The sequence below is a fragment of the Taeniopygia guttata genome, chromosome 1A (genome assembly GCF_048771995.1).
Source record: "Taeniopygia guttata chromosome 1A, bTaeGut7.mat, whole genome shotgun sequence".
NCBI lineage: Eukaryota > Metazoa > Chordata > Aves > Passeriformes > Estrildidae > Taeniopygia > Taeniopygia guttata.
Window position 1 is genome coordinate 55,265,856 of NC_133025.1, and position 27,547 is coordinate 55,293,402.

Sequence of the window (27,547 nt, forward strand, 5' to 3'; positions counted from 1 at the left end):
CCACCTGGCGGCTCCGGGAGCGGCCCGGGCCGTGCCCCGTCCTGGCACCAAGCGGCCCCATGGCTCCCGCGGGGCACTGAGGGTTTCCAGCCTCCTCATAAACGCCCGTGGTCTCCCTGGTACTGTCAGGCCGTGCTGCAGAGGTCGGCAGGAGGAGCCACCCGTGCCACCCTTCTCTGCAGCCCTCAAAGAGCGCCAGTCCCCCATTCCTTTCCAAGAAGTCTCAGCTATGGCGTTTCCCAGTCCATTCCCAGCGCTCTCCCATGCTCTGCCTTCTGCAGGGATGCGGGGCCAAGGTCGCAGTTGAGGCATGAACCCATGTCTGTGGTGATGAGACACTGGCAGCGAGGGCAAGGGCTGAGCAGGATCATGAACAGTCCCCTGCCCAGAACTGAGGATTAGGATGCCTGGGCAGTCTGTCCCCTTCCAGTCACTCTTCTGCTGGGCCAGAGGCAATGGCAAGGAGATGTCGCACACTTCTGCAGCAATAACCTCTCTCTCAGATACACTAGAAAGTATTTGCCAGATAGGTCTCATTAATAAATCTTAAAGAGATACAAAACCTAAATTCACAATGATAGAAGGTGTGAAATTGTCACATTCTTTTCAAGCATATTCAGGATTTGGAGTACACAAGGGTTCTGTGTACCTTTATTTTCTCTCAGAATGTGTAACTTCTCTATAAACACATAACTATTAACTTACCTGTTTTTCATTAATGGAGTTCAAAGCTGCTGCTGGTCAACACAAACATGGAATTTCCAATAGAAATCCCACCAAAGAGCAAAATGGGGTTTCCTGAAAAGGCTGGGTTGGCTACATGATGCCCCATATATGATCAAATAGCTCTAGAACAGCTTTACGAACCTTACATATAGTTATGCAGAAAAGGAGCACTGGTTTTGTGTTGCTTTACTGTAGACTGTTTTTATGGAAGAAACCAGCAGCATTTCCCCAGTGCCACTTCCAGTGTCTGAGAAAGAGGAGCTGGACAGAAACTGGACACATGCTCCCTTTCCTCTTCATGGACAAATGTCCAGGGGAAGGAGACAGAAAATTAAAGCAAAAAAGGATTTAGTTGTGTCTCTGATGTTAACACTTGCAGCACCAGATCTGCAGAATACATGTCAGACTGCTCTTACCGCTGATCTGGACAACCTAAAAAATTACATTAGGTGGTACAAGAACCATTTAGTTCCCCTTTTTCTTACATTATATTAAAATGAAGTTTTTTATATGACTTCAGAAGAGCTGTAACTTTTTGGTCACTGGGACTGGATGGGACCAAATCATCTCCTCAGAAAGCATGTCTCAGGTTTAGTGTTGTAGAAGTCACAGAGACTTCAAAATGGTACAAATGAGAATAAAATGACTCTTCATTGAGCACCACAAAAAAGCAAACAGAATTTGCCATTGCATGCTTCAGCAGCAGCACTAGATGCCCAGCTCAGGTTTTGGAAATCATGGACCTGCTCCTTGTCCACTGATAGCCTGCAACAAAATATCTTCTTGTCCCATGCTATGCTTTTCTCATCTTTCAATACAATCCTCTGTAAAGCACCTTTATGGCGTGTGCACCGTGAAGTATTTCAGCAGATGTCATTGCAACAGCTGACCCAGGTGAAACAGGGCTTTATACCCAGTATTTTGCTTCCCATTGCTCTGAAGATGCTTCCCCAGTGTTCCCAGAGGATCTTCCTCCTCCACAGCTGTAACCCTGTTTTCTGCCCCACAAAGCCCTCTCTCCATCAGCACAGATGTCCTCAGCACCCAGAGGTGACCCTGACAGGAGCTGTAGTCACTGGTGTGCAGCAGCAGTCTAAGGGAGAGTGAGTAAAGGCACTAATTGCTTGAAATAGAGTGGAAAGTTGCAAATAACGGGTTACACAGGTTACCTGCTTTAAACCACCTTTTGGTGCATCTGCTTCTCTTCAGTGACTTTACACAGGCTTTACATTTCAGGTGAACTGAATTATGCCCAAGATATGTTTAGGCATCTACAGTAGATAATGAAAATGTCAAAACCAGATGCCATTGTACTACAATCTGGCAGTCTATGCACAGCTTTCTGACATCTCTGAATATCATCATGCTCAATTTGTAAGAAAACAGCCAGCACATCAGCAGGAATAAATCAGCATCCCCACCAAAGTTCAAAACAGCCTCTTGCAACAAGCCATTGTGCTTAAGGTTGCAATGTTTTCCCCATCATCTTCTAAACTCAGTTCCTCACTGACAGCTCCTACCAGAGACCTTGCTCCCACCAGTCTGCTGGAGTTATTCCAGCTGCCTGTGCCTGCCGTGGGAAGGGACACGCCAGGCTCCAGCTTCAACAGAGGAGCGCGAGTCTGTTCCACCAGCTCCTGTGGATTTGGAAAGGGATGTTTCCAAATGCTGTCAGCACCAACCCTTCCATGCTGTTACTTCAGCTGGCCTTTGATGAATGCTGAACTAGAAAGAGAGCAAGGGCCCTGAGAACATGGACTGCCAGCACCACCCACCACCACTAAAGGAATGCCTGACACATGCACAGTGCCAGGGGAAAGCTGTGATTCTGTCCTGAGACAGTTGTCTGTCACAACAAACATCACCTTCCTCCCTTGCTCTGCTCTTCTTCCCAAATTAAATAGGAAGGGAATCACCTCACACCCCCTCAAAAAACGGCTTGGTCTTGTTCAAATAGAAACATGGGTTGCCTGGGCTGGCTCCAACACTAAATCTAATAAACAGAAGAACAGAGCTGAAATAAACACAGGAGAAGTTGCTTATTTTCTAAATAAGACTAAATTTATTCATTACCCTAGTAAAAACAAAGTTCGGATTACAAGTGTCTGAACAGTATAAAAGTACAAAACAGGTTCCATAGATTTCTAATACATTAATACAAAGTGCATGACTACTCATTTTGCATTACTACTGGGAATGGAAGAGGTGAGAGGGAGTAGGGGAAGCAGCTGGCAGTTGAAATCTAGCAATAAATAAATAAATACAGAAGAGATGATCCGTATCAGAGCACATCCACACTGCAGCCTTCTTAGGTGTACATAATTACTGATGCTGAAAATACAAATTCATGAAATAGGTGTCTGCAAACACAGCAAGGACTCTTGCTCAAGCCCTTATTAGACATGATCAACTTAGTTATGCTTTTATACAATCAAGTATCCATTATATCTGTGGCTGGACTCAATGGGCTTAGATCTTTTCCAACCTGAATGATTCTATTTGGATGAGAATAAAAGCAAGGTAAGCAGCTTTGTCCTCCCTTAAGAACCTCAGTGTTTAGGAAAAGCAAAATGAGTCCAAGGAAAGCTCTAAGCTGTAAGGCTGTGATAAGTCAAAGCCCTGTTTCCCCTGATTTTCTTTCTCTCCAGAGATTGGCTGACCCAACAGGAGAGGAAAAAAGAAAGAAAAAAAAAAGCTTTGAGGGTAGAGGCTCCTCTTAAAACCTGCATATCTTTCCCTATCTATATTTTCATCTGCTAAGTATTCCTGTTTCAGGAACCAAGACTACATGGAAATCCAGTCCTAAACCCTACCCACCACAGTATTATGCCAATGACTCTCACAAAAAAGGAAAGCTTAGAATCATAGAATACACTGAGTTGAAGGGACCCATCAGGATCAACTCCAACTCCTGGCCCTACACCAGACACCTACAAGAATCACACCATGTAGTAATCCATTGTAGGATATCCCAAAAGAGTAATAGTAAAAAAAAAAAAAAAATCCTCCCTCCCCCTAAAACCCAGGAAAAAAAAACCAACCAAAGAAAAAGCAGAATTCCCAACTCACACAAGTAAAACCTTCATAAAAGGAAGGTGAAGCAACTGGGAGCTAAAACTGCAGCACAGTCTTCCCGGAAGCTGCTCCCACCCTAGAGGCAAAGCAGAGTTTGAAGGAGTGTCACAACGATTTGCACATGAGTTTGTCTGGGAATCTGTGCAGAAAGTATTATCTTTTGATCACATATGCAAACAGAGCTGCTGCCTTGATTCAGAACAGCACCACTCTTAGCAGAACTTTTCAGATTCAATATTCACAGAAGTGTTGATGTGGCAGTTGCTTAAACAAACAAACAAACAAACCCCCCCAACAAAACCCAAACACAGAAAAGCACTGCAGGGGGGAAGGGTTTCAAAACAGTTATTGTGAATTCAAACCCCAGACTGCAACCAGATTATATCCCTGGACCAGAGCCTAATTTGCTTAGCAAGGGGTTTGGTTCTTTGTCAGGTCCAAAAGCAGGAGGAGTCTTGGTTGTGGTCACATTTCAGCTGCACTGGGCCAACAGAGAGCAGTTACTCAGTTTTGGCTGCCATCTACACCTGACTTGGGCATCAGGATGTTTCTTGGTCCATCTCTAACCACCAGGGGTTACTACACCAAGCCCAGGCTGCCCACCGCTGGCTTTAAAAACAAAAGTAACCTCCCATTTTGCTATGTTCAGTTCTTAGGTAAATCTTAATCCTTAGCGAGGTGGAGAGCTCTCCCACCCTTTTCTCAAGAGCACTTTTAGGCTGGAGGGCTTCTCAGATAGCTACCACTTGAAGTAGAGATGTCTGCAAATTACCAGTCTGTGTCACATGGGAGGGATGAAATATTTCTTTGTTATGTCAGTAGTATAGGGTGAAATTGCCACACCTTTAAAAATATATATTTATATAACTAGAGAGGTGACTTATAACATTTCTATGTATTAGTTAATCTTATTGACTCATACATGTCTAAGAATGAAATATTTTCTTGGGAATTTAGGAAGGTTGCCAACCAACTTTTAAAGTAAAAAAAAAAAAAAAAAAAAGCCTTACAACCACTGCTTCTTTCATACAGAAACATGAACTACATATATTTTAATATACAAACCCCATCCTCATATTCACTTGGGAAGTGAGTCTGGGGGAAAATTAGACAACCTTGCAGCAGCATTCAGCTTTGCCAAGTGTTCCATAGCATCTTAAATATTATGTACAGTCTTTCTGAAAGGATACAAACTGGCTTCAGAGTTTGTGGAAATCATAGCTGTAAAACCCAAAACAGTTCTAGGGAATAGTCTTTTGGCAGCATAGCAGGTGTCCAAAGTGAATAGTCACTTTTCTAGTATTTTTCCAGAGTAAGAGGATCTGTATAACCTTCTGCAGCTATCCAAGGAAGTCACCACTCCTCTTGGGTGGAGATTGCTGGAGATTGGGGCCCTTCTTGTTCTGGCTTTTCAGTGGTAGACTTTTTATTGCTACAACAAGGTTTGAAGAGATGAGTGTCTATGAGGACTTCTCCAAAACGCCCTTTGTAAATAATTCCACAGCAGACCTTTTGCCTGGAAGAAATGGCAGGGAGACAGATACTTTGTTTAGAATACACAGAACTCACATGCAAAAAGTAAGTCTGACCCTAGACACTACTTTATTGAACCTCCAGCCCAGAGGACAGGGGCAAAAAGACTGCTCACAAACAGAAAACAAATCTGTGTCTAAATAAACAACAGGTCTCAGGGAAAAAAAAAAAAAGAAAAAAAACCCAAAACAAGAAATAAAAAGAGAAAAACCCCCAAACATGTCTATAAAAAAAACAAGTCTCCAACTTTGCTTCCCAGAGAAGTTTCAGACACAGCCATCTGGTCTGAACTAACCTTGGCTACAATGCACTTGCAAATATTATTTGAGAGGAGCTAGCAAAGTCACAACAATTTCAATTGAGCAATTAGCTAAACAAGGGATTACTGTGTCACAACATGCAATAAGAGATAATAAGCTCATCAGCTCACAGAAAACCTTGTGGTTTTCCTCCCACTCCAGGATCTTGTTTTTTGTTATTTTTGGTTTTTTTTTCCCAAATGACTACCATCACAGGCCAACCAAATCAAATGCTATGTTTTGCTGGCAAGCTGGGAGCACTCTTGTATGTAGCAACACACCATATCTACAGGGCATAGTTTTAAAAAGAGATAATGACAGACAGGAATATAATCTGCTATTCCCAAAACCAGCAAAAATATTTTCCAGCAACTGTTTTAGTGTTTAGGGAACTGAAGGGAGACAGGGGAAAATGTCTTAATACATTTCTTTCCATGCATGAACAGACAGATGTTGTATAATGCCCTGTGACTTAAATGATATCCTTATAACAAATCAGGATGAGGAGGCAGAATCAAGCAGTATATATGCAAGGTGAGCTGCTGCTTTTTACCTTTTCCAGTATGTGAGATCTAGGAAGGAGAACACTGGTGTTCTGCTGGCCCCAGCACTCAGCTCTGTGTCAGAGCCATCGTCTGACTGGTTGCTGTAACAGGGCGACTGAGCTGGGGAGGCACTTGAAGTTGTGCTGTGGGCATCAGAATCTGCAGGGCAAAGAAGAAATGCAAAGATCAGGACATGCATCCAACGACTTACCCTCCTCCTGACTTGTGGATTGGGAGCAGAGGCAAGATGTGTTTTAATTAACAAGAAAAACCTATTGGTGATAACCCATTTATTTTGCTTGCTCCTGCCCATTTCAATATAGAGTGTCATGATTTGTGAAACAGCCCTCAGAAGTGGAGACAGTCCTTGTACAGAGGGATTGGAAAGAGGTTCAGGATCAGGATTCAGCTTCTGGCTCTCAAACATAGCCTACAAAGGCCACACTCTGAAATCACTGGGAGATCCCTCAAGACAGTGGAGATCTGTGTTCCAGTCTTTCTTATTCTTTCAGGTAAAGTGCTGCAAAGCTCTTCCCAATGGTGCATTATATATATATTCTCATTATGTGATAGGTAGTACTGAGTTTTTGCTGGATCAAGACCAGGAGCTACAGGCCCAGTGCAGACACACCTTAACAGTGTCTTGCTCTCCCACCTTTCAGCTGCCATCTCTGGCAGCTAGTGACACATTAAATTAACTGCAGTGCCTTGAATGAGGACATAAAAGCTCATTGGGTCAGGGCCTTTACTGATTATTTGGAGACTTCTCCTTCTGACTAGGTAGGATAATTGAAAGAGAGAGAGAGATACCCAAGTCAGCAAAAGTTAAGAAGCTGGAATGTTTGCTTTAGAAGAAAAGCCTTAAGTACTGACACACATTTAGAGCATAACTGGCAGATGGTTTTGTTGGAAAGCTATGAATCCAAATCTGTTTGGAGAGTCCATGTGCTACTGGAAAGAAATCACTGAGACTGGCAGAGGAAGGTATAAGGAAACATGGTAGGAATTTAAGCAGGGGAGGGGAGGGGAGGCGTTTGTGTAAATCCATGTTAAAAAGTATGCATGGAAGAAAAAGACTGTTTTTTGGGAAAAGAGAGCTTAAAATGGCTATGGCACATTACTGAAAGTGGGGAGAAGAGTCTTTCAGCTTCAGTTTCAATGAGATCTTTGCCCAAGATGTTCTTTCTAGGGATATGTAATTTAAGTGTGGGACATAAGTTACAACTGCCTGCACTTTCAAGCCAGACTCCTCGTGCCCCCTTGCCACGTCCCCACCTCTGTCTTGCAGCCCACCTTGCACACAAGCTCTTCCTTCTCATTCCACACCCTCCCAAAACTCTCAGAGGACAAGAGGCTGTGAAAACAGGGAGAGTCCAAACGCGGGAGTGTGCACAACCAAATCTAGAGGGTGATTCAGCTTGGCCAGTTAACAGTGAGCTGTGTTAGGGGAGGCTGAAGTTTATGGCCTAAATCTCTTTGGATCCACTTACTGTGCCGCTTGAATTCCTTTTGCAGTTTGCTGATTTGATTGCTCTTTATTCTGCTTCCAGAGAGAGTTTTCATTTTCTTTGGTTTCAATGTTGTTTTAAGGCTGGGTCCAGCCCTGGCATCTACCACCTAGTACAGAGAAAATGCATGTTCGAATACTTGTGCATCATGCCCAGGTATTGCCCCAGTCAAGACACAGGTAAGTGATTTGGCAGAAGGTGTTCAAAATCTCCTTAAATTAATCCAAGGCAGTTCTGTGCACTGACACTCTTATGTTTCATTTAAATCTGGCTAAATCTCAGCCTCTGCAAGAGGCTGAGTCTGCAGGAAAACACAGCAAACTACTTTAAAAAGCACATTTGGTTTAACTTTTGCCAACTTCCCCATTTTTAAATCATTCAGTTTAGAACCAAATAATTTTTAAGCTAATAGAGGTCCAGTTAAGATTGTCTGCCAAGCATTTGCCCTGTAGTTTTTTAAGTCATAAATTTAACTTTTGAGGAAAGCTAGTGGTAGTAATAACTATAGTTATGGCACCCATTACTATCAAGGCATCCTGGATAAAGATTATTATATACACAAGAAATCACGATCATCCTTCCAGCCTTAGGCCTGAATTTAATTAGACATATCAAAACAGAATATATGAGTGAAAATAGCTGCAAGATTATTAGCCATTTTAATTATCTGATTAAATGAGATTGATTAATGTGTTGCTTGAGCAAGTAATTTTGCCTGGTAAAAAAAAAAAAAAAAAAAAAAAAATTTTGAATAAAGGCCAAACTTGAAATGTTTTTTGGTTTTGTGTTTTTTTGCATGCCATGAGAGACTTTTGGATAAAGTTATGAGCTTGTGAAAACAAGGAATTACAAGGTAAGTTGGTCTGTGACTGCATCTCAGGCTTGCATAATCATCATTTACACATAAGCAGGTAGGAGCCACACAGCAGTAAATACTCCAGGAAGGATTTAGAGATGCTGAGGGTGGGAAGGAAGAGTGTGGGTTAAAGAGCAAACCCCAAACCCCTGCCAGCACCTCCCCTCTCTAGAAAGAGATGTTTTGGGGCAGAAGAGAAATAAATTACTAACGTGATTCCAGTTTTTTTTGGATCCTGCTGGTAATTTTTTCCATCTTTTCACCAAAAGAACACAGGCATTGCAAATATCTCCTGAGCGAGCTTCATGGAGCCTGGTAAAAACAAAAGCAAAGATCACTAAACAACAGTTAATAAAAGCACACCCCCACTTGGTAACAGCAAGAAGTAAATAAGAATTGATGAATAAGAAGGGTTCTGAAACACTGTTTTTCTGACATTACAGGTCATCTGGGATGCTCAAACAGTGCCATTTAAAGACCAGGTCTCACTTTCAGAAAGCATCTTCCACACAGAAATAAAAAGATGTCACAATTCTGCCTGCCAGAGGGGCACTGAAAACAACAGTCCCATCACCTGCAGGTTTTGGATTCTTTTCCCCCAAAACCAAGACACAATTGCAGTGGATTGCTTACTTTGGAGCAGGAGGAATAATCATGTTATTCAAACATACACTTGGGAACAAACATCAAAAGCTTACTCATGTCTTAACTTTCCCACAGAGCTTCAAGGATGAGTAACAAACATCACCTAACACACTCCCACACACGCACAGGATAAGGTTTCAGGAACAGCAGTCACTGGAATGACAGCAATACTTGCTCCCTCTAACAAGCTTTCCTCAGGAATCATCTCTACTGCATCCATGCTAAAAGAAATATAGCAAGGAAGCACGGTAGAATTTTTCAGCTAATTAAATAGGAAAACTTTGGATCATTTATAGCTGAATGAGGCAGGCTCAAAAAACCATTATTTGCCCAGTGTTTAGTCTGCATTTTTACCTTGGCAAACATATTTCAGATAGCACAACAACAGTGGTCCTGGTAAACTGCAAATTGCTTTACTGCAGTTAAAAACAACAACCACCAAAAAAAAAAAGCAATGGATCTGCATACAGCCTTCGACTGCCAAAGACAGTAGTGAAGAAATATGATAAGGAAAACTGCCAGCACCAGACCTTTTTTGTACCAAAATCCAAGGTAAATACAAAGCACTCTGAATTTCAATGCATGAAAAGAATGTTTCTAGAAAAAGTCAGGAAAATTTGTGAATTTTATACAAAATTTCAAACTCTTCAAAAGTATTCAAAAAAATTCAAAGATCACAGTAAGTGGTACAAGAATAGTTTTATTTACCAATGCTTTCAAGAAACATTTCCTAACTGGAAAGCTAATCACCTTCCAAGATAATGGTTTTCCAATGAGAAGTTTTAAGAACACATTGCTGTGTCCTATTAGAACAAAGACACCAATATTTGTAACAGGGTACTTTACATAAACCCTGCTGAAACTACTAAATATTTGCTCATCAAGTCTTATCTAACATTCTTGAATCTTCAGAGCCACAGAAAGCTCCCATGGATCTGCAGAGCTCTTTATTTTATGTAGGTGTTTACACCTCTACGGAACCAGAAAAAATGCACTGAGAGAAGTCTAAAATCCTTGCATATGCTGGGAGGTCGGAGAGGCACAAGTCTGATCCTTTGTTGTTATGAATTACCAGCTCTCCTTTGGCAGTGACAATCAAATTGAAAATCAAATGGTATCATACAAAGCAGCAGAGGATCCAGCCCCTCCTGGTCTGCCCAGGAAAGCTGTGAGGAAGCTGAAGGCAGCCTTCCTCCACCACTCCCCTCTGCTAACCTAATCTTTCAGGCTTTCAGAGCAAGGAGGACAGTACAGCAGGTTTGCAGCTTAGAGATCAATGCCAAAAGTGCTGACTAAGGTGGGAATCTTACCCAAAACAATTCTGGAAATCCTTTTCATAACGTTTGCTGTCAGTGAAACGAGAACTGGAAGACTTAGCTCTGCAAATACAGCAGCCCTCTATACTCCGGTACATCTTCGGTTTGTGAAAGCCAAACATCTTTTCCTCCCAGCTGTACCCTGTGAAAACAAACAGAAACTGGTGTTAATTATCATTGTTAGATAATGAAAGGAAAAAAACTGCTAGATTAGGGCATAGTTTTTTTATCCCATGTTGCCTCAGAAGAACAGATGCACCTAGAATGCAGTAGTTAAAGAAATTCTATAATTAACAGCTGAAATATTAAACAATACCCAGCAGGACCCATAACAAGCTCATTTACTGCACAAATCTACTCCAAGGGCACATCTACAGGCAGCACAACCCAGATGTGCGAATGCAGCCAACCTGGCCACTGAAAGCCCTGTGCATGTGGCAGAACAGGCTGCAGGACAGGCTGTGTGAACCTGCCCAAGCCCATGGACAAGGAGTTGGCAGCTGAACTCCGGGTCACTGAACTACTTCATCACCGCCAGGGGTGCTGGTTGGAAACACCTCTGGCAAACTCTGCTGAGAGTGAGTAGGAGTCATTTGAAATGAGCTGCAGTCATACCCCCGGGGCTGTAGGGCAGACATACCTGAAAAGCTGCTCTAAAAACAGCAGGGTGGAGTCCCACCCAGCCCTCAATGGCCCTGTCTGCACTGCAGGACTCGGGAGCACTTCTCTGTTCTCAGGGCCTGGGTGAGCATCCCAGCTCCATGTCAGCACATGCTCTGTTCTCAGCCTCCTGCCGGCCCCACCCTGCTTTCCATGGGAAGGAAACCCAGCTAGGAAAGAAAGGGCCGGGGAGCAGGACCCTGGGGCACATCTCAGCATGTGCCTACCACACATGCCCTGCCAACAAGGATGGAACTCCGGTTACAGGGAAGCTGTTGCTTTGTAACCACCAGCTCTGCAAACTTGGCTCCAGCCCAGGAAGCCAAGAATGCCCTCCCGCTCTCCGAGATCCTATTCTTTTCAGTACGCCAAGGCTGGGATTTGCTATCAGAGCAGGTATCATACAGTGGAGCCATCTTCCAGCAGAAACTTCTCAAGTTAGTCACTGCAGTCACCATGACAGAGACCCTTCAACACATGCTGACCCCCCACCAAGCCAGCTCTCTCCTAAGTTGGTTATTCCCCAGTGCAGACCCTGTCAGGCACAGCATGAGACACTGTCAGAGCAAACAGGGTTCCCACAGCACTTCAAAACCCAAACCAACACCTGAGGAAAGCTGCTGCTCTCCTGGCGCTGGGCCTGGACACACAGCAAGTCCTCACAGGCCACACAGGCTCTGTCTCATAACGCAGGCAGGGACTGTTCCAAGATGTTCTCTTTTGAACAGACCCTGGTGCAAGGTTTGCCTCCAGCACCTGCTGCAAGGAGCGAGCAGCCACCTCTGCTGCTCACCACGCACCAAGGGCTCAGAGAGGGGACAGGCTGCAGGAAGCCCCAGGAGAATAGGTTCCCACTGCTTTAAAAATTTAAAATTGGATGGAGCCACGCAAATAACACAACATTTCCCTCTCTTTCCTTAACAAAGGCTGAGCTGCTGAATTCATTAGGAAGCTAACAAAAAACGACTGAATGACCTAGCAGCTCAGGAAGGACTTTCAGGAGAGGAGCAACTGTGGTGAGGGGGAACTCTCAGTCACTTCTCAGTTACAGGTACTACCAGGTCTCAGTAACCCAACTCAGGTTACTAGTTAACATTTGTGGAATAGGCATCTGTCCCCAAATCTTCCACCCTCAGAAAGGTAAGGGCTAGAATCCTTTTAACCCTCCAGTGGTACACAGAAAAATAATCTGAAATCTTCTGTCTACACTGCCAGGACCTGCCACATCATTATGGCAATAAAATATTTTGAAAAGCAGGTTCAGGTGAGGTCAGAAACACGCTTCCACAAAATGACCATACCCAGCATCACACTCACCCATCTGACAGGGGGACAGTGTGCAACAGGAAAAGATCCTGTGCAGGACCACAGCAAAAGCTAGGGAACCACCCACCCCAAGTTCAGTCCTACACAGAGGTGAAAATACATCCCTCCACCCCAGAAGGATTATCAAGAGTACAGGAGCACAGCAAAATAAACATGCAATTTCCCACACTCCTGAGAACAAAAGTAAAAATCGTATCCAATATTGTTGGCTAATACTCAGACACAAAATCAATCAAGGAACCCATTTCCAGCTGAAAGTGTACATGTTTGCATTTCAGTCTAGCATATATGAGCCCACCTGGGGCTCACTGAGGTTGTGGCTCTTTGCAATTACTACTGCATCAACATTTAGGAAGACTCAACTCTCCATAAAGCTTGCCTTGACTTGTAGAGCCTGTTGATGGCAAGGGACTTGCTCAAGCTGAATGCCAAGGAGATCCTCCAGGCCTAGGAGAGAGATGGAGAGGATAAGTCCTTCCTTCCCTCCTGTCCCAGGTCACACTGTCTTCCACAGGCTTGAAGTGCTGAATTACTTTCTTCAGCACAATTACTTACTACAGCACAAGGAGCTCACCTAGGGCAACATCCTCCCAAGGTTAACTTGTGCAAATATCCAGCAAAGTCACCCCAAATAGTGTCAGGCTTTTTAGGAGATTCACTGCTCCCTGTATTAGTACAGCATTGGCCTGAAGGCAGGGGCAGATCCAGTAAGTAAAAGAAGGTATCTGAGTAGTGACCTGCTGAATGGACTCATTGAGGGATGGTTAAGTCTTAGAACAACTCCAGCCTCTGCTGGATGTGTAGCAAATTAATGCACAGTCAAATCAGGTAAATATTCCTGGCTTGTCAAGCAAATAAACAACAGAGTATCTAGGCAAACGCTTTGAGTATTTTGTTTCTTAGCACCTTCTTCAGGAGATACTCCTGAGGACATTGCTCAGCAAGCCTCTGGAGATCCAACAGTGTGCTCACCTGGGAATTTTCAACTTCCAAACAGCAATTTTAGATGTTGTTTGACTACTCCAATGTTAAATCTGTGGTCTGGTACTTTTCTTTAGAAAGTCAAAGACTTATTGCAGACACAAAGTTCACCTGTGCTGCCAAACTTAAGCGGCAAGAAACTTGACTGCTATGTGGCAAGAAACAACTATCGACAATGCAGTTTACTTTCTAACCAAGTTTCTTCCATGAATCCAGACAGTGATAAGGTGATCTCTGTCGCCAGCTGGTATTTACACCACCGTAGAATAAGATGCATGTTTTATAATCAATGTTCTGGCAAAGACTGGAAAACACATATATTCTGAAAATATTTTGGCTTGCATCATTGCTGCCTTTCTCACAGGAGCAGCCTTTCAACACCATCCTTCAATAGAAGGGAAACTAGTGCCATCTGTTTCCCACTTGATGAATGGTCAGCAATGGTATTGCCACACATAATGCCTGAATGGGGAAGAGCTAGTAGCAAAACCACAAGTTAAACAGATTTCTCTGACAACTGCATCCAAGTGCAGTTATAAATGGAAGGCGTCAGTCCAGTTACACATTTAATCCTAAACAGTTGCCATTTGATCATTATACACTAAATATTCTGTCAGCTGGAGAGCTTAATAGCAAATATGGACATAGAAGTAAATATGACTGTGTCCTTTAAAAGGTTTAATTTGAAAGCTTTGCAATTTAGATCTTGAATTAGAACCAGGGATTTAAGATGCCAGCTGCCCTAACACCTGAATCTTAGTTGTGGAACTTTCACCATGTGAAATCTGGGATAGATAAAAAAGATGGCAAATAGAAAGTAACTTGCCTAGAAGTTAAAAAGCATTACACAACATAATTCTGCCAAATATAAGCATGTTATTAATGCTATTTAACATTATTATTTGCCAATTTAAGCATGTTATTAAAATATATCAGCAGTTGCACAGAAGTGAGAAGGACAGATCTCCAAAAAAGAATCAGAAATCTTAGCAGTGCGTTATCTGTCATTCTGCAGAAATGAAGATTTATCTGCAGTAGTGGGAAAGCAGTATTCCCCCAGGCCAGGGAAAGAGTGATCCTCTTCCCTCCCTGATGTCCCTCTCCACAGCTTCTCCCTGCAGAAGTTGCTATTCATTCAAGTTCTGCTTCATACAACTGCTTTAGCAACCTGAATGGACTCAGAAAAGTCTCCAGGAAAGTGCACTCTCCATTCTTCCGCCCTCTCACTTTTGAAAAAGCAGCATCAAAAATAGAAACTTGTCTTGCAAAAGAGAACAGTAAAGTCAGAAAGAGAAAAGTAGTGGGAAATTTTAAAAATCCCCACACCCTGCTTATTACCTTAGTGAAAGGCTGGTAAAAAGCATGTGTGTGAAAAGGTTTCATGTTTTTGTTACTTGTCAGGACTAGAATTTAGTGTTTAGTTTTCTTTGCAAAATTTAATTTGACGATCCAAATTAAAAGGAGGCATTGCTTCAGATGCTCATTAAGTTTTCAAGTCAGGGAAGAACTTCTGAACTCTTTCAGATCTTAAAGTAAGCTGAGCCACTTTCATTTGCTTTTCCAGATTCCTTCTGCATTCTTTCTGATCACCCAAGAAGAATGAAAACCTTTTATAATAGCAAGGACGGAATTCCTAGAAGACAGGCATGTCTCCCTTTGTAACACAATTACCAGGCCAGTGGGAATGAACATGCTCACCTGCTTCTTGCAAAGCTGAAACAGAAACATTCCTGGAGTTACCGGAGAGCAGAGGCATGCCAGTCCAAATACTTAGTATCCTCCTCTCTCCCCATCTTCCCTCTCTGGCCTGTAATCATTCACCCTTTGCACAATCCAGAACTGCCAGTACCTTTGTCAGAGAGAACAACGATTTGATTTCCCTTTCTGTGTACACAACAGCCTTGGCACAGCCTCCCTGAAGCTGGGCTAAAGAAAAGTACCATCTACCCTACATATGTTGATGCAGCCGGTTCCTGTCAGTAAAAATCTCACAATTGTCATCCCTACAGTATTTCATTGGAACTAAGAAACACAGCCAAAATGACACTTTTTTTTTTTTTCTTTTAAAGGGAACTAAACAGATGCCTTAATATAGAATGTACATAGGTGCTCTGGCTTTTGCATCTGCAAGAGCATACACCCAGGCACATGCACACACATGAAAAATGCTTCCAGAGCTGTCTACGGTGCCAGAAGCAGAGTTGCTCATCTCACAATAAATTCTTGAGCCTGTCCCTCTGCTGAAATAAACTGCAGTACCTCTATTGCAAATCAGCTGTAAGACAGAGAATAGTACATCAACAGAGGACCTGATCTGTATCAGAGAACCAACATAAACATACCTCCCCTGAGTTCAAGATTGAATCCCTCAAAAAAAAAAAAAAAAAAAAAAAAAAAAAAAAAAAAAGTAGAGTATTTTAACATGCACAGAGCCAGAATGCTCCAAGGATGGCAAGAGACCAATCTAATTGGAGTCATCTGAAAATGCAACTTCAGCATCTGCAAAAATATTTTCTTACTGTCATCTCTCCCCATAGTTTAAAACAGAGATACTAATAACCAACAACCAATAACCTTGGAATTGTACATACTGTACAGTGTATTCTATATCCTCAGATTTTCCTTCCTTTCCTTCCTCTCTCCACCCAAAACAACATTACTTGTAGGAAAGCTGTATTTACCAGGAACATCTGAATGCCACAGCACGCAGTGGAGTTGTCACTTGATGAGTTCAGCAAAACCAGAGAAGGTCAAAACCACATCTTCAGGAATCTTTCCTCTTTTGCCGGTAGATTTCCACAGCTACTGTTGTGTGCTCAGTGCTGAAGTGAAATCTCAGCACAGCCAATGCACCTTAGCAGCAACTACTAAGCTTGTATCAAAAATCAAATCAGACCTTTCTTCCCCGTGTTTGAGTCTCCATGGCATCCTGAGTCATAAGCTGTTCCTGGTTCCATTTTAAGAAGCAGTCAAGTCATAAAGAAGCCTACACACCTGTTGGATCTTCCCTGGGAAGGAAGTTCCTAACTCATTCAAGCTAGAGAACTGAAAGGCTAAGCCACGTGGGTGTTCCTCTGAACTGCCATGTGGTTACTGCTCCAGAAGGGATAGGCCAAAGCATGAAAACAATAATCAGCAAGATTTGCATAAGGAGAAAAAATAAATCCAAACCTGTCCCACCTGCAGACATTCCATCTTGAAAGATGACTTCCCCCTAGCTGAAACTCTTATTGCATAACTAACACCATGCTCAGCCTGAGCAGGAGCCCAGCAAGGAAAACCGGGATGTTCTCAAACATGTGCTGGAGTTGAGTCTGTGATGCTTATCTGACTGCAGTCACCACAGCTGTTATGATGCTGTCTGCGAGCACCTGATACTGAAAAAACATCACAGCCACTTCAGATCATGAGACACTGAACAGTTTTGGTTTGTGTTTTTTGACTAGGTTCTTTTACGCTGTTTTTAAAGAGGACAACATACCTGGATAGGGACTTGAACAGAAGGAGAAGTAATTATTTGGCAGAACAGCTGAAGTAACTTCATTAAAAAGGATACATTTCCATGACCTTAAGCGGTATTACTGGTCATTTCACGTGGACTTTGGACTGAGCACATTCTACAGAAATGCAAAGGGCTTGAGTTGTGAAATGGAGCCCTGCCTGGGCAATTTTCAAGTCCCAGCTCAGTGGCTTCTTCTTTGAGTTAAACAGCAAGCGCTACAGAGGCTGCAAGAATGAAGCCGATTGTCATGTAGGACCCTGTGGATGTCGTTCACGTCATTATAAAAGAGGTACAAGAAATGAGGTGTTAAGAATCAATGCAAAGCAGAGTTAGCTAACACAGAAAGAGCTGTTCGGCATGAGTGAGACAACAAACCGTCACAGTTTTAACTTTATTTTTAGCCTCTGTGAATTTATCAGCTTTCTTAACATCTTCTACAAAGAAGTCACTGATACTTTCTTCTGAAAGGAAGACTGAATGCAACGGCAATTAGCTTCTTTTAGAGAATGAAGTGAGGAGGAATTTTTCCCAGAGGCTCTGGCACTCAATCCCACTTACTTTCAGTGGGAGCTGGATGCTGCATGCCTGTGGGTGTGTTTGAAAATCCCGACTTGTTACTTGCTGCTTTTCTACCAGGTAGCACAGATCCCAAGAAACCTTGAGCTCACCTGTGTACCAAAGCATTGAGTGTCCACTGGTATCAGGAGAAAGGTTTCCAGTTCACTGTCTGTCCCTATGGTGCCAAATTTGTGCAATCTTTAATTTTAAAAAGCTGTCAACTACACAGCGGATCTGTCTGCCTGCGGGCTGGTGAGAAAGGGGTGCACACACCCTGCACACGGCTGCCAGGAGCAGCCTCAGCTTTGGAAGCAAGCACACAGCAGTAAAGGAGCTGGCAGAGGAGCCATCACCCTTACCGACTGCCTTGTCCAAAGAGTGAAACACTTGTGTGCACGGCTGTCAGCCTGCTATCTTCCTAAGCGCCAAATTAAAACTCCAAGTAAAAAAAAGAGCATCGCAGGTTGTGCTGAAGCACCACCACTGCTGTTGCATTTGTGGGCTCAGGGCAGGGCGCCGGGCCTTCTGCCGCTCCCCAGCCACGAGGGGACGGTGGCACGGCCCGGCCTCCAGCCCAGACACGTGTTCAGGGCACGGCAGCGGGCAGCATCCTGCAGCGGCTGCCTGCAGCCTGCAGCGGCTGCCTGCGCAGCCACGGCGCCGGGGGGCAGCTCCCAAGATTTTTGCAATTGTAATGTTAATTGAATAATTTAGGTCCGAAGGACGGGCCATCAGTCAGCGGACAAGGCTCTTTGTAGGATGAACCGAGGCCGTTCCCGCCAGGAAAGCGTCGCTGGGGGGGCTCCGGGGCAGGCGGGATTCAGCCTTGCTCGCTGCGTGCGGGCACGGCCCGCGTAAACAACAGGTTTGGCAGGTCCCTTTAAATCCCTTCAGCTACACACATCAGGACACAGGGGTAGAGAGGAGACGGCAACTTTTATCTCACCAAAGTGAGAGCGCAACGGGGAGCGCTTTCCTGGCGCAAGACTGCGACTTTAAAACAAAACAAAAACCCACCAAACCCTAAATAACAACGGTAAAAAACGCCTAAAAAGACAGAGCTCGGTCGCGCCGCTCCCGCAGGGCACCTCGTGGCTCCGGGCACGGCCCCGCTCCCCCGTTAGCGACGGCGGCTGGAGCGGCGGCCGGAGCCGGGGCCGGGCGGGCGGCGGCGCCGGGAACAAAGACCCCCCCGGGGCACACGACCTACTTTCACGGGCGGCCCCGCCGGTCAGGTGGAGCCGCAGGAGCGCACACGCGGGTGGCCGCAGCCCCCCCGCCCTGCGCGGGGCTGCCAAGCGCTCAAGTCGCCGAAAGACGAGTGAAATCAAAAATAAATTAGAAGAGCACAGGAAGGGGAAGGCGGCCATCCAGGGAGAAAAGCCCCGAGCGCGGAGGTGGGCGCTGCGAGGCGGCCCCCGCGCTGCAAACACCGCCCCACCACGCGGTCGCGGAGCAGCCGCCCCATCCGGCGCGGGGGAGCGGCGGGAAGCGGGGATGGAGCCGCGGCCGCACCGCCGAGCACCCGGACCCCCATGCCGGCGCAGTGACGACCGTGCCCCGCCGCCCCTCGTCCTTCCCCGCCCGCCCCGCGCCGGTTCCTCATGGCTCGGCCCTGACGTAATTCAAACATGGCAACAGTTTCACTTCAAAGGGCCGTCGCAGACCTCCCGGCAACGCGGGCACGCCGCGACGGGGGCGACGCGGACCCCCAGACCCGGGGGCAGCCCCGGGGCGGCAGCCCGGGCCTGCCCGCCCGCCGGCCGCAGCGCCGTGCGCGCAGCGCGGTTCCGTGCGGAGCGCGCCTGCATCCAAAGTTTCGCCGCCCCTCCAAACTCCCCCAAAACCGGCAGGCAGCCCCTAAAAAACACCGTCCCGCGCACGACAAGTGTTCCCCCAGCGCCACCCGCCAGCCCGGAGCCGAGCCCCCGCCGGGCGCGGAGGAGCGCTTTCCCCCGGCGCGCCGGGGAGCCGCGCCGCCCGCAGCACATGCGAGCCCTTTGTTTTCCCTGCAGCCGGGCGCTGCCTACGTGCCGCGCCGGGGGCACGCCGCTCGCCCCGCCGCCCAGCGCTGCGCACCCCCCGGAGCCCCGAGTTAGAACTTGTTGGCGCCAGGCGCGGGCACACGCCGGCAGAACGGGAGCCGCTTGCGCTGGCACCGAGCTACGGAGCGGCAGGACGCCATCGCCGCCGCTCCGTCCCCACGCCAGCAACGCCGCGCACCGGGCCGGGGGCAGGACGGGGAAGGCCCCACACCGCGACCTGTGCGACCGACAGCACGTGTCCCGCCAGCCCACGGCCGCGCGTTTTGCTCCTCTGCAGCGTGCACGGACTCGGACTCCCCCGCAATTCCTAATGATAACTGGAAACAATAAGAACTGCCCCACTCTCCCCACGTGAAACACGGGAAGAGAGGGATGGCGGGCACCAGCGTGTCCTCCTCTCCTCCGCCACGCCGGTGGCACCAACTCATGAGCGAGCGCTACAGGTGTGCGCTGCGAGGCGCGCCGGGGCCGCACCTGCGGCACCCGCTCCGCACCGGCGGGGCCACGCCACCCGCGTGGCGAGCAGGGACAGCCGCGGCCCGGGAAAGTTGCCCTGCAGCACGTCATCGCCAAGCAGCCCGGTTTTCCAAACTCGCTCCGCACCTTGGGACTGCTTTCGGAGTTAAATGATGGGGAACTGGCTACTCTTTCCTGCTAAAGACTTGCAGATCTAATCCAACTTTGGGATGGGGGGCGGGGGGGCCGAAGTCAGAGTTCTAGGGATGGGTCCGCAACAATGCGGGAGGCGTTCCTCTCCGCTCGCGCATCCTTTAAAACTCTAGTAATCGAAGAAAAAAAACGGGCGAAACACCGCTCACAGAAGCCACACGCGTGTCAAAGTGTTTCAAGGCGGCAAAGTCTTTTTGCCGCTGCAAAACTGGGGACAAGCTCTGAGGAGTGACTTGGAATGAACAGAAACCACCAGCTCCCGGAAACAAAATAAATCCCAGCACCAAAAGAAGAAGAAAGAAAATAAAAAGGAAACCCACCACAAGCAAACAAAACAAGGAAAAAAATAATAAAGACGCCCCGAAGAACAAGAAACAAGCAGCCACGAAACTCAGTTTGAGCCCGCCGCTCCCTCCCGCCCGGGAGAAAAGGAAGCATCACTCACCGCCGCTCCGCGCCCACCGACACCCGTGCGGTGCGCGGCGCTCCCGCCGCTGCGCGCGCTCCCGGTCTCCCCGCGCTCTGCCGCCGCCGCCGCCGCCGCGCGAGCCCGCGGGCCCGCCCCGCGCCCGCCCCTCGGCCGCTCTGCGCAGGCGCCGTTCCCACGGCCCCGTTCTCATCAATCGAGCCCCGCCGGCCGCGCGCGCCCCGTTGTCCTTTTAAGGCAGAAAGGGCCGCGCGGGAAGCGCGCGAGGGGGCGGCGCCCGCCGGGCCGGCGGAGGTGACTTCACGCGCGCGGCGCGCGCCCCCGCCCGCACCTGCCTCGCGCCGCCCCGCCCGGCGCCGCAACGGCCCCGCGGGACCGCCCCGCAAACACAGCCCCAAACACAGCCCAAACATCACCGCAACACAGCCCAAACACAGCCCGAACATCACCGCAACACAGCCCAAACACAGCCCAAACATCACCGCAACACAGCCCAAACACAGCCCAAACATCACTGCAAACACAGCCCCAAACACAGCCCAAACATCACCGCAACACAGCCCAAACACAGCCCGAACATCACCGCAACACAGCCCAAACACAGCCCAAACATCACCGCAACACAGCCCAAACATCACCGCAACACAGCCCAAACACAGCCCAAACATCACCGCAACACAGCCCAAACATCACCGCAACACAGCCCAAACATCACCGCAAACACAGCCCAAACACAGCCCAAACATCACCGCAACACAGCCCAAACATCACCGCAACACAGCCCAAACATCACCGCAAACACAGCCCAAACACAGCCCAAACATCACCGCAACACAGCCCAAACACAGCCCGAACATCACCGCAACACAGCCCAAACACAGCCCAAACATCACCGCAACACAGCCCAAACATCACCGCAACACAGCCCAAACACAGCCCAAACATCACCGCAACACAGCCCAGCCCCGCAAACACAGCCCAGCCCCGCAAACACAGCCCAAACATCACCGCAAACACAGCCCAGCCCCGCAAACACAGCCCAAACATCACCGCAAACACAGCCCAGCCCCGCAAATAGCCCAAACATAGCCCAAACATCACCGCAAACACACCCCAAACACAGCCCAAACATCACCACAAACACAGCCCAAACACAGCCCAAACATCACCGCAAACACAGCCCAGCTCCACAAACAGCCCAAACACAGCCCAAACATCACCGCAAACACAGCCCAAACAGAGCCCAAACATCACCGCAAACACAGCCCAAACAGAGCCCAAACATCACTGCAAACACAGCCCAGCCCCGCAAACACAGCCCCGCAAACACAGCCCAACCATCACCGCAATCATAGCCCCGAACATCACCACAAACACAGCCCTGAACTCATAGCAAACACAGCCCCGAACATCACCGCAAACACAACCCCGCAAGCACAGCCCCGAACATCACTGCGAACACAGCCCAGCCCCGCAACACGACCCTGCCACCCCCGGTGCCATGCCGGTGACACGCCGCCCCTCCCAGCGCGGCGCATCCCGCCCCCACCGCACCTAGCGGTGCTTGTGGCCATCGCTGCCTCCCCGCACCGAACCCCGAGGGGGGTGCGTCACAGGGAACAGGGAAAGGGGTTTTTTCCCGCTCCGGGTTAATTTTAACGTTCGTTTTGTAAAGCGCTTTAAAAGTCATCAGTGGCTTATGTAATTTTTCCTGCAGCGTCACAATGAGCGAATTAAAAAGTTGCGTCATCGCAGTCTTTGGGTTCATGCTCATTTGTGCAATTTTGGAAGAGCTGCTTCACGAGGCGGCTGGCAGGTTATGTTGAAATAGCTTTTCTTTGAAAACTGTGTCAGATGAATTAGCATGTGATATACAAGGTAACACCTAAGGAGTTATGACTTAGCACCATTACAGCCTGTAACTGCAATAAAGCTGCGAGCTACTCCCTCCCGGGCTGCCGCTCAAACCGAGCCCAAATATAGATTCCCTTCTTTTGAACTACTTAAAAGTTTAAAAGTTTCCCACAGAATCAACTGCAGCTCAGGCACCACATGCAGGTGTTGCTGAATACTCTAAAACAATGAAATAAGGCCAATGAATATTTCTATAACTTTTTTTTTTTTTCATTACAGTGACTGTTTCAGACTAATCCTGATTTAGGCACAGAATTAACAACTCACCAAGATCTTTTGCTGAAATTGTCCTTTTGCTTCCACCAACACTAGCTAAGCTGTGGGAATTTTCAGAGTGGGACAAGATACTTTTCCTTACCTTAGTCTGAGGATCTTACATATTCTCTACTTGCTTGTAAATCCATGGTAATCCTACCCCATCTCCTTCCTCAATGTGCTGCCAAGCCAGTGAGTCTGGGCACAAAGCACAGGAGAACACCACCCAAGGAACCCTCCAGGTTGTCATTTGAGTTTTGGGGGGTTCCTGTTGAATGATCATAGAGTGCTGCATTTGCTACCAGACACAGCTAAACCAAATCATATTGAACTTATGAGCCACAGATGTACCAAATGTTGAATCATTTCTCCAAATATTTCTGTAATTTTACCACTTGTCTAGGGAACTCTACCAGCACTTTTGGCAACCTTTGTTTACATACAATGTGTCTGATTTCATCTGCCTCTCTCTTTTTGATTGGAAGAAGTGTTTCTCCCAGATTTTCTCATTTCTTTGTTCTAGCACACTTCTCAAGGCTCCTTGGTGACATTCCTTTTAGTCCAGCACCATGTAGTATAGTATTTAAATCCCCAAGTGACAATGAAATGACATTTCCAAGGAGAATTCCCTAAGATATCAAGCAGAACCCAATGGAACAAAATGGATCTCTTGGTGCCAATCAATTGCTGCCCTCATCACCACCATGCTGAGCAGTCACAGAACATCTCAGGGTGGGATTTGATTGCAAACAAACCAGGGTCAGGACAACTTCTCTGGTATTTATTTCACAACTTTATGCCCTTCCACTCCAAATCTCGTGAGGACAGGTGTTGCTGTAACCTGAGGAGAATTTGAATTTCCAAATTTGGTGCTGCTCAGCCTGTGAACAGCTCTGTCATTCCTGTCCTCTCAGAGGAAAAAAACCCTTCTACCCACAAAATTCCAAATGGCAACACAGAAATGAAAAACATGATCCAACATTCATTTCTGAAACATCTCTGGTTCCCCTGAAGTGTTTGCTGATGACATTTCAGGGCTATGCTGGTAATTTGACAGTGGTTTGAGTTTTCATTTTTGGCTGATAGCCAGCTTGCAAATAAATAAAAGGCTCTCAAATACCTAATGATCTTTCATCAAGGTTTCCCTAGCCCCTTCCCTTGAGCAAGCCATGTGTGCTCTCCACAGCATCAGAGGGACACCTTGTCTGACCTCACTGTTTGGAAAGAGGGTGATGAAAAATAGCCTCCAACTTGGGACAAATTTCGCAAGGTTCTGTTTTAAAAAATCAAGCATCTTCCTTTCCACTCAGAGCTTGGTACAAAGGAGGAATGTGGGATTTCACAGAGATCCCAGGTGACCTTGAATATGAGCTTTATGAGGATTTATCTTCATCCAATCAGTTCTAAAAAACATTTACTTTAAGAATGCATCTGGAAACTAATTGGACTGTTGCTGTGTTCCAGTTAAACTGGTACTTTCCCTGCCTGGACTCTTAATTATTTTATATGGGAAGCTAAATTATATCAATAGTAATAATAATAAAGTGAACCGTGAGGGCTTTTAAAACATAAATGTATCAATGATGAGGGAGAAGTGCTAACGTAGAGAAAAAGTAGGGCTTTTGCCAGACAAGACATCTGATCCCATTGTGCTATTTTTCAATATTAATGAATAAGTAAACACAAATAGGCTACTTGTTTTTAGGTGAAGAGCAGCTGTCAAGAAAAAACCCAGGCCACTGTTCCTGCTTTGAGGAACTGCTCAATGCTCCTTAAATTGTAAAATTCTTTTTTGTAACTTGAGTAATTTGAAAATTTACTTTCTTGGCTTAGTGATTGGACAAAAGAGTTTGAAAAACATTACTAGGAGTTTTTTAAGGGGAAAAAAAAGTGTTGACATAGAGTTGTAAATAAGGTTTTGCCAAGGAGTACAATTTCAGAGCAAGATACCATCAACAAGTGAGTTCTTTAGCTTCTGCTTTCACCAGTTGCCCATGTAAGTAGCATCATGTTAATTTTTTGAAGGCACAAATGCTCTGAAAACTGGTAGTTCTGAGCAAGCAGGTTAATAAAGAAATGGGATTTTTACCATTTTATGTTTTAGGCCAAATAACAGATGGCTACAAAAAATGACAGCAAAGTTTGATGATAATCAAAATTGATATTATGATACTCATGCTTCCAGAATGAAGTATTCAAGCTATGAGGCTCAGAGAGACAGGACCCTGAACTGGCTTACTCCTAGGAACAAGGCAGATCATTTATAGCCCAGCCTAAGAAATCCATTAGGGCTTAACAGAGAATAATAACCTTTCTGAAATGTTTTTAATTGACATTTCAAATTCCTTAAGAGAAAGATAATTCTCTTAAATTCTTAAGGATTCCTCAAATTCTAGAGCAAAATGACCATTTTTTATTGCTGGTTAAACACCTTTAATGCAGCCTCTCAAGCACTGCCGGTTTCTTTGCAGCACTATTGCTTTCATACCTATTAAAGCCAGTAAGACTATTCCATGGGGATTTGTATTAAGGCGATTTGAAGACACCATTAAGAAGATCAGCCCTCTCTGCCTGCCAGGCTGTTTCCTGTCAATAAAGTTACCCCCCTCATCCTGTCATTTGGGGCAGTTCTGAAAGCAGAGACCATGTATGGAAACCCAAAAGAGATTCTCCTCTGAACAGAGCCCCCCATCTTTCCCATCTGCTCCAGTGGGGAGCAGTTCTGGATTTTATCCTGATGATTTCAGAGTAATCTTTAGGGAAGAGGAAGTTGATAGCTCCTTTGGAGAGTGCTGTGTAGGCTTGCTCTCAGGTGGGATCACTTAGGGGACACAATTTGCTCTTTGAAGTATCTTACTGAACCTAAGACTCCTGACCAGGTACATCCATCTCCTTAATCCTATTTTCTACTGCATGACCCTGAACACAGACACAGCTGGCTGAGACGAAATGAAAAGCAAGGCTAGATAGTTGGGTGAGCATCCATGCTGTCTAGGAAGCAATGCTTTGGTGTGACAGGCATTTTATCTTGACCTCTTTCTCAGCAGGAATCAAGAAGGTGAATAGGAATGCTTGGGAATGGAAACACCTAGGGAAGCAAATTGGGTTTTGTCTGAAATGGCTGATCCCCGAAGTCCTCTGCTAGGAGCAGCCAGAAGACCTGTCAGGAAGGGTTTTCTTACAGGTGTAAGGTACTCTGCTACATAAAAACAAGAAACCTGAGGCAGTTTTTTTCCAGGTTAAAGCATCACCCATTCTTTCTTCAGAAAGGTTTATCCTCAGTGACACTACTTACATTATAGTACCAGCAGGCAGAATGGAAGGAAAAAAGGCACTTCGAGGAGGTGTCAGAATTTCAGATTTCAGGCTTAGACTGCAGAAAGCCAAAGAAACTATGGCAAGAATATGTCTCTGTGGGCAGTTTTCACTCAGTCAAAGCAAGGCAGAGGATGGTGACAGCTCTCCAGGCTCAGGTACAAGTGACAAGTCTCATGAGGAGACGAAGCATTGCTGACCTTCTTGCCAAGCTGTCAAAGGCAGACACAGAAATTGCAAGTCTTCTGGTGAGGAAAAAGAGCTGTGGGTAGACTTGGCTAGCCAAGGAAAGGAGGCAGCTGGAGGAGCTGGTCCTTGCAGGAAATCTGCAGAATCTGCAGTCCGGATCACAAGCTTTGATCAAGCAGCCAAGAACCAAGGGGAAATCTACCGCCAAAATCTGGAGGAGGAGCTGGAGGCAAACATTCTTGCAAGGGTTGGAGGGAATGGAGTTGACTAACAAAGCCACCACATTACAGAGATAAATTCAGATAGCTTAATTGGATTGAATCAGTTAATTGGACTGCAACAAATCAACCAAATTTGAAGCTCAATATCCTCTGAAAAACAAGCCAAGGGCAGGTGGAGGAAAAGAGCAGGCAGGGAGAATGCAGCACAAAGGGAGGAGGCAGCAGGATACATCCCCCTTCCTCAGGGCAGAGGCATCCCACTCTGAAAGTGAAAAGAAGATAAGAAAAGGTGAGAAGCTTTCCAGGAGGAAGTATTCGCTCACAAAGCTATGTAGATAAGGGGAGGGCAGAAGCAGGATTGGCAAGCTTCAGGCAAAATTTGAGCAAAATTTGATCACGGGGATCCCCAAAAGCAAGTCAGGTCCCATAATGGGTGTTCATAGTCAGGAGTGAACTCTGCAGGGTGATAAAAGAGAAATAAACCCAAACCAGGATACACATGTGACCTTAGTGAGATCGCTCAGGTCTGACAGCCTGTTCATTATTGCAAATTACAGCATACAGAGAAGTCAAGGGACCCAGATGTTGCCTCCAGGGCAGAGCCTGAGCCACAGAGCCTGTGTGCAGCATGACCCTGTGCTCCACGGGCACAGAGTGATCTGACAGACATCTCAGGGCCAGCGGGAAAGTTCCTCTGTCTTCACTGTCCCCCGTGATGCAGAGATCACCAAGGACACGAGGACCTATTCTATTTGTATGTAGAAGAGAAGGGATGCTAGAGGGTACTGCCCTGCAGGCTCAGAGTATTTTTCAACTCATTTCCACCTCCAGAAAAAATGTAAGAAGCCTCTCAGAAAGTAGAGGGTGAGTTTTGGATCGGGAGAATTTAGGACTTCTACACCACATACCTTTTACCTCCCAAAGAAGTTTCTTTGGCTAAAGCCACAGCTGGAGTTTTCTGTCTCTTTCTCAGTCAGTAGTG

General features: G+C 46.3%; 1 protein-coding gene across 1 annotated transcript; it reads right to left on the bottom strand.

The window, feature by feature from the left end:
* Window positions 1–2,765: 2,765 nt before the first annotated feature.
* SINHCAF (SIN3-HDAC complex associated factor) lies at window positions 2,766–20,837 on the bottom strand. The gene is made up of 6 exons (XM_002199985.7): window positions 20,690–20,837; window positions 10,498–10,645; window positions 8,755–8,854; window positions 7,669–7,795; window positions 6,187–6,337; window positions 2,766–5,317 (listed from the first exon to the last, which is right to left on the bottom strand). The coding sequence occupies exons 2-6, from the start codon at window positions 10,623–10,625 to the stop codon at window positions 5,155–5,157; spliced, it is 669 nt and encodes a 222-aa protein (XP_002200021.2). The 5' UTR covers window positions 10,626–10,645; window positions 20,690–20,837; the 3' UTR covers window positions 2,766–5,154.
* Between the last annotated feature and the right edge of the window lie 6,710 nt (window positions 20,838–27,547).

Bases quoted from the DNA above. Each gene is read 5' to 3' on its own strand.
- SINHCAF (XM_002199985.7), bottom strand. From the start codon at position 10,625: ATGTTTGGCTTTCACAAACCGAAGATGTACCGGAGTATAGAGGGCTGC. The intron at 7,796-8,754 runs GTTAGTAATTTA...TCTCTGTACTAG, and splicing joins CCAAAAAAAACTGGAATCAC to GTGGTAGATGCCAGGGCTGG. The intron at 5,318-6,186 runs GTAAAAAGCAGC...CATTTCTTCCAG, and splicing joins GATCTCACATACTGGAAAAG to GCAAAAGGTCTGCTGTGGAA.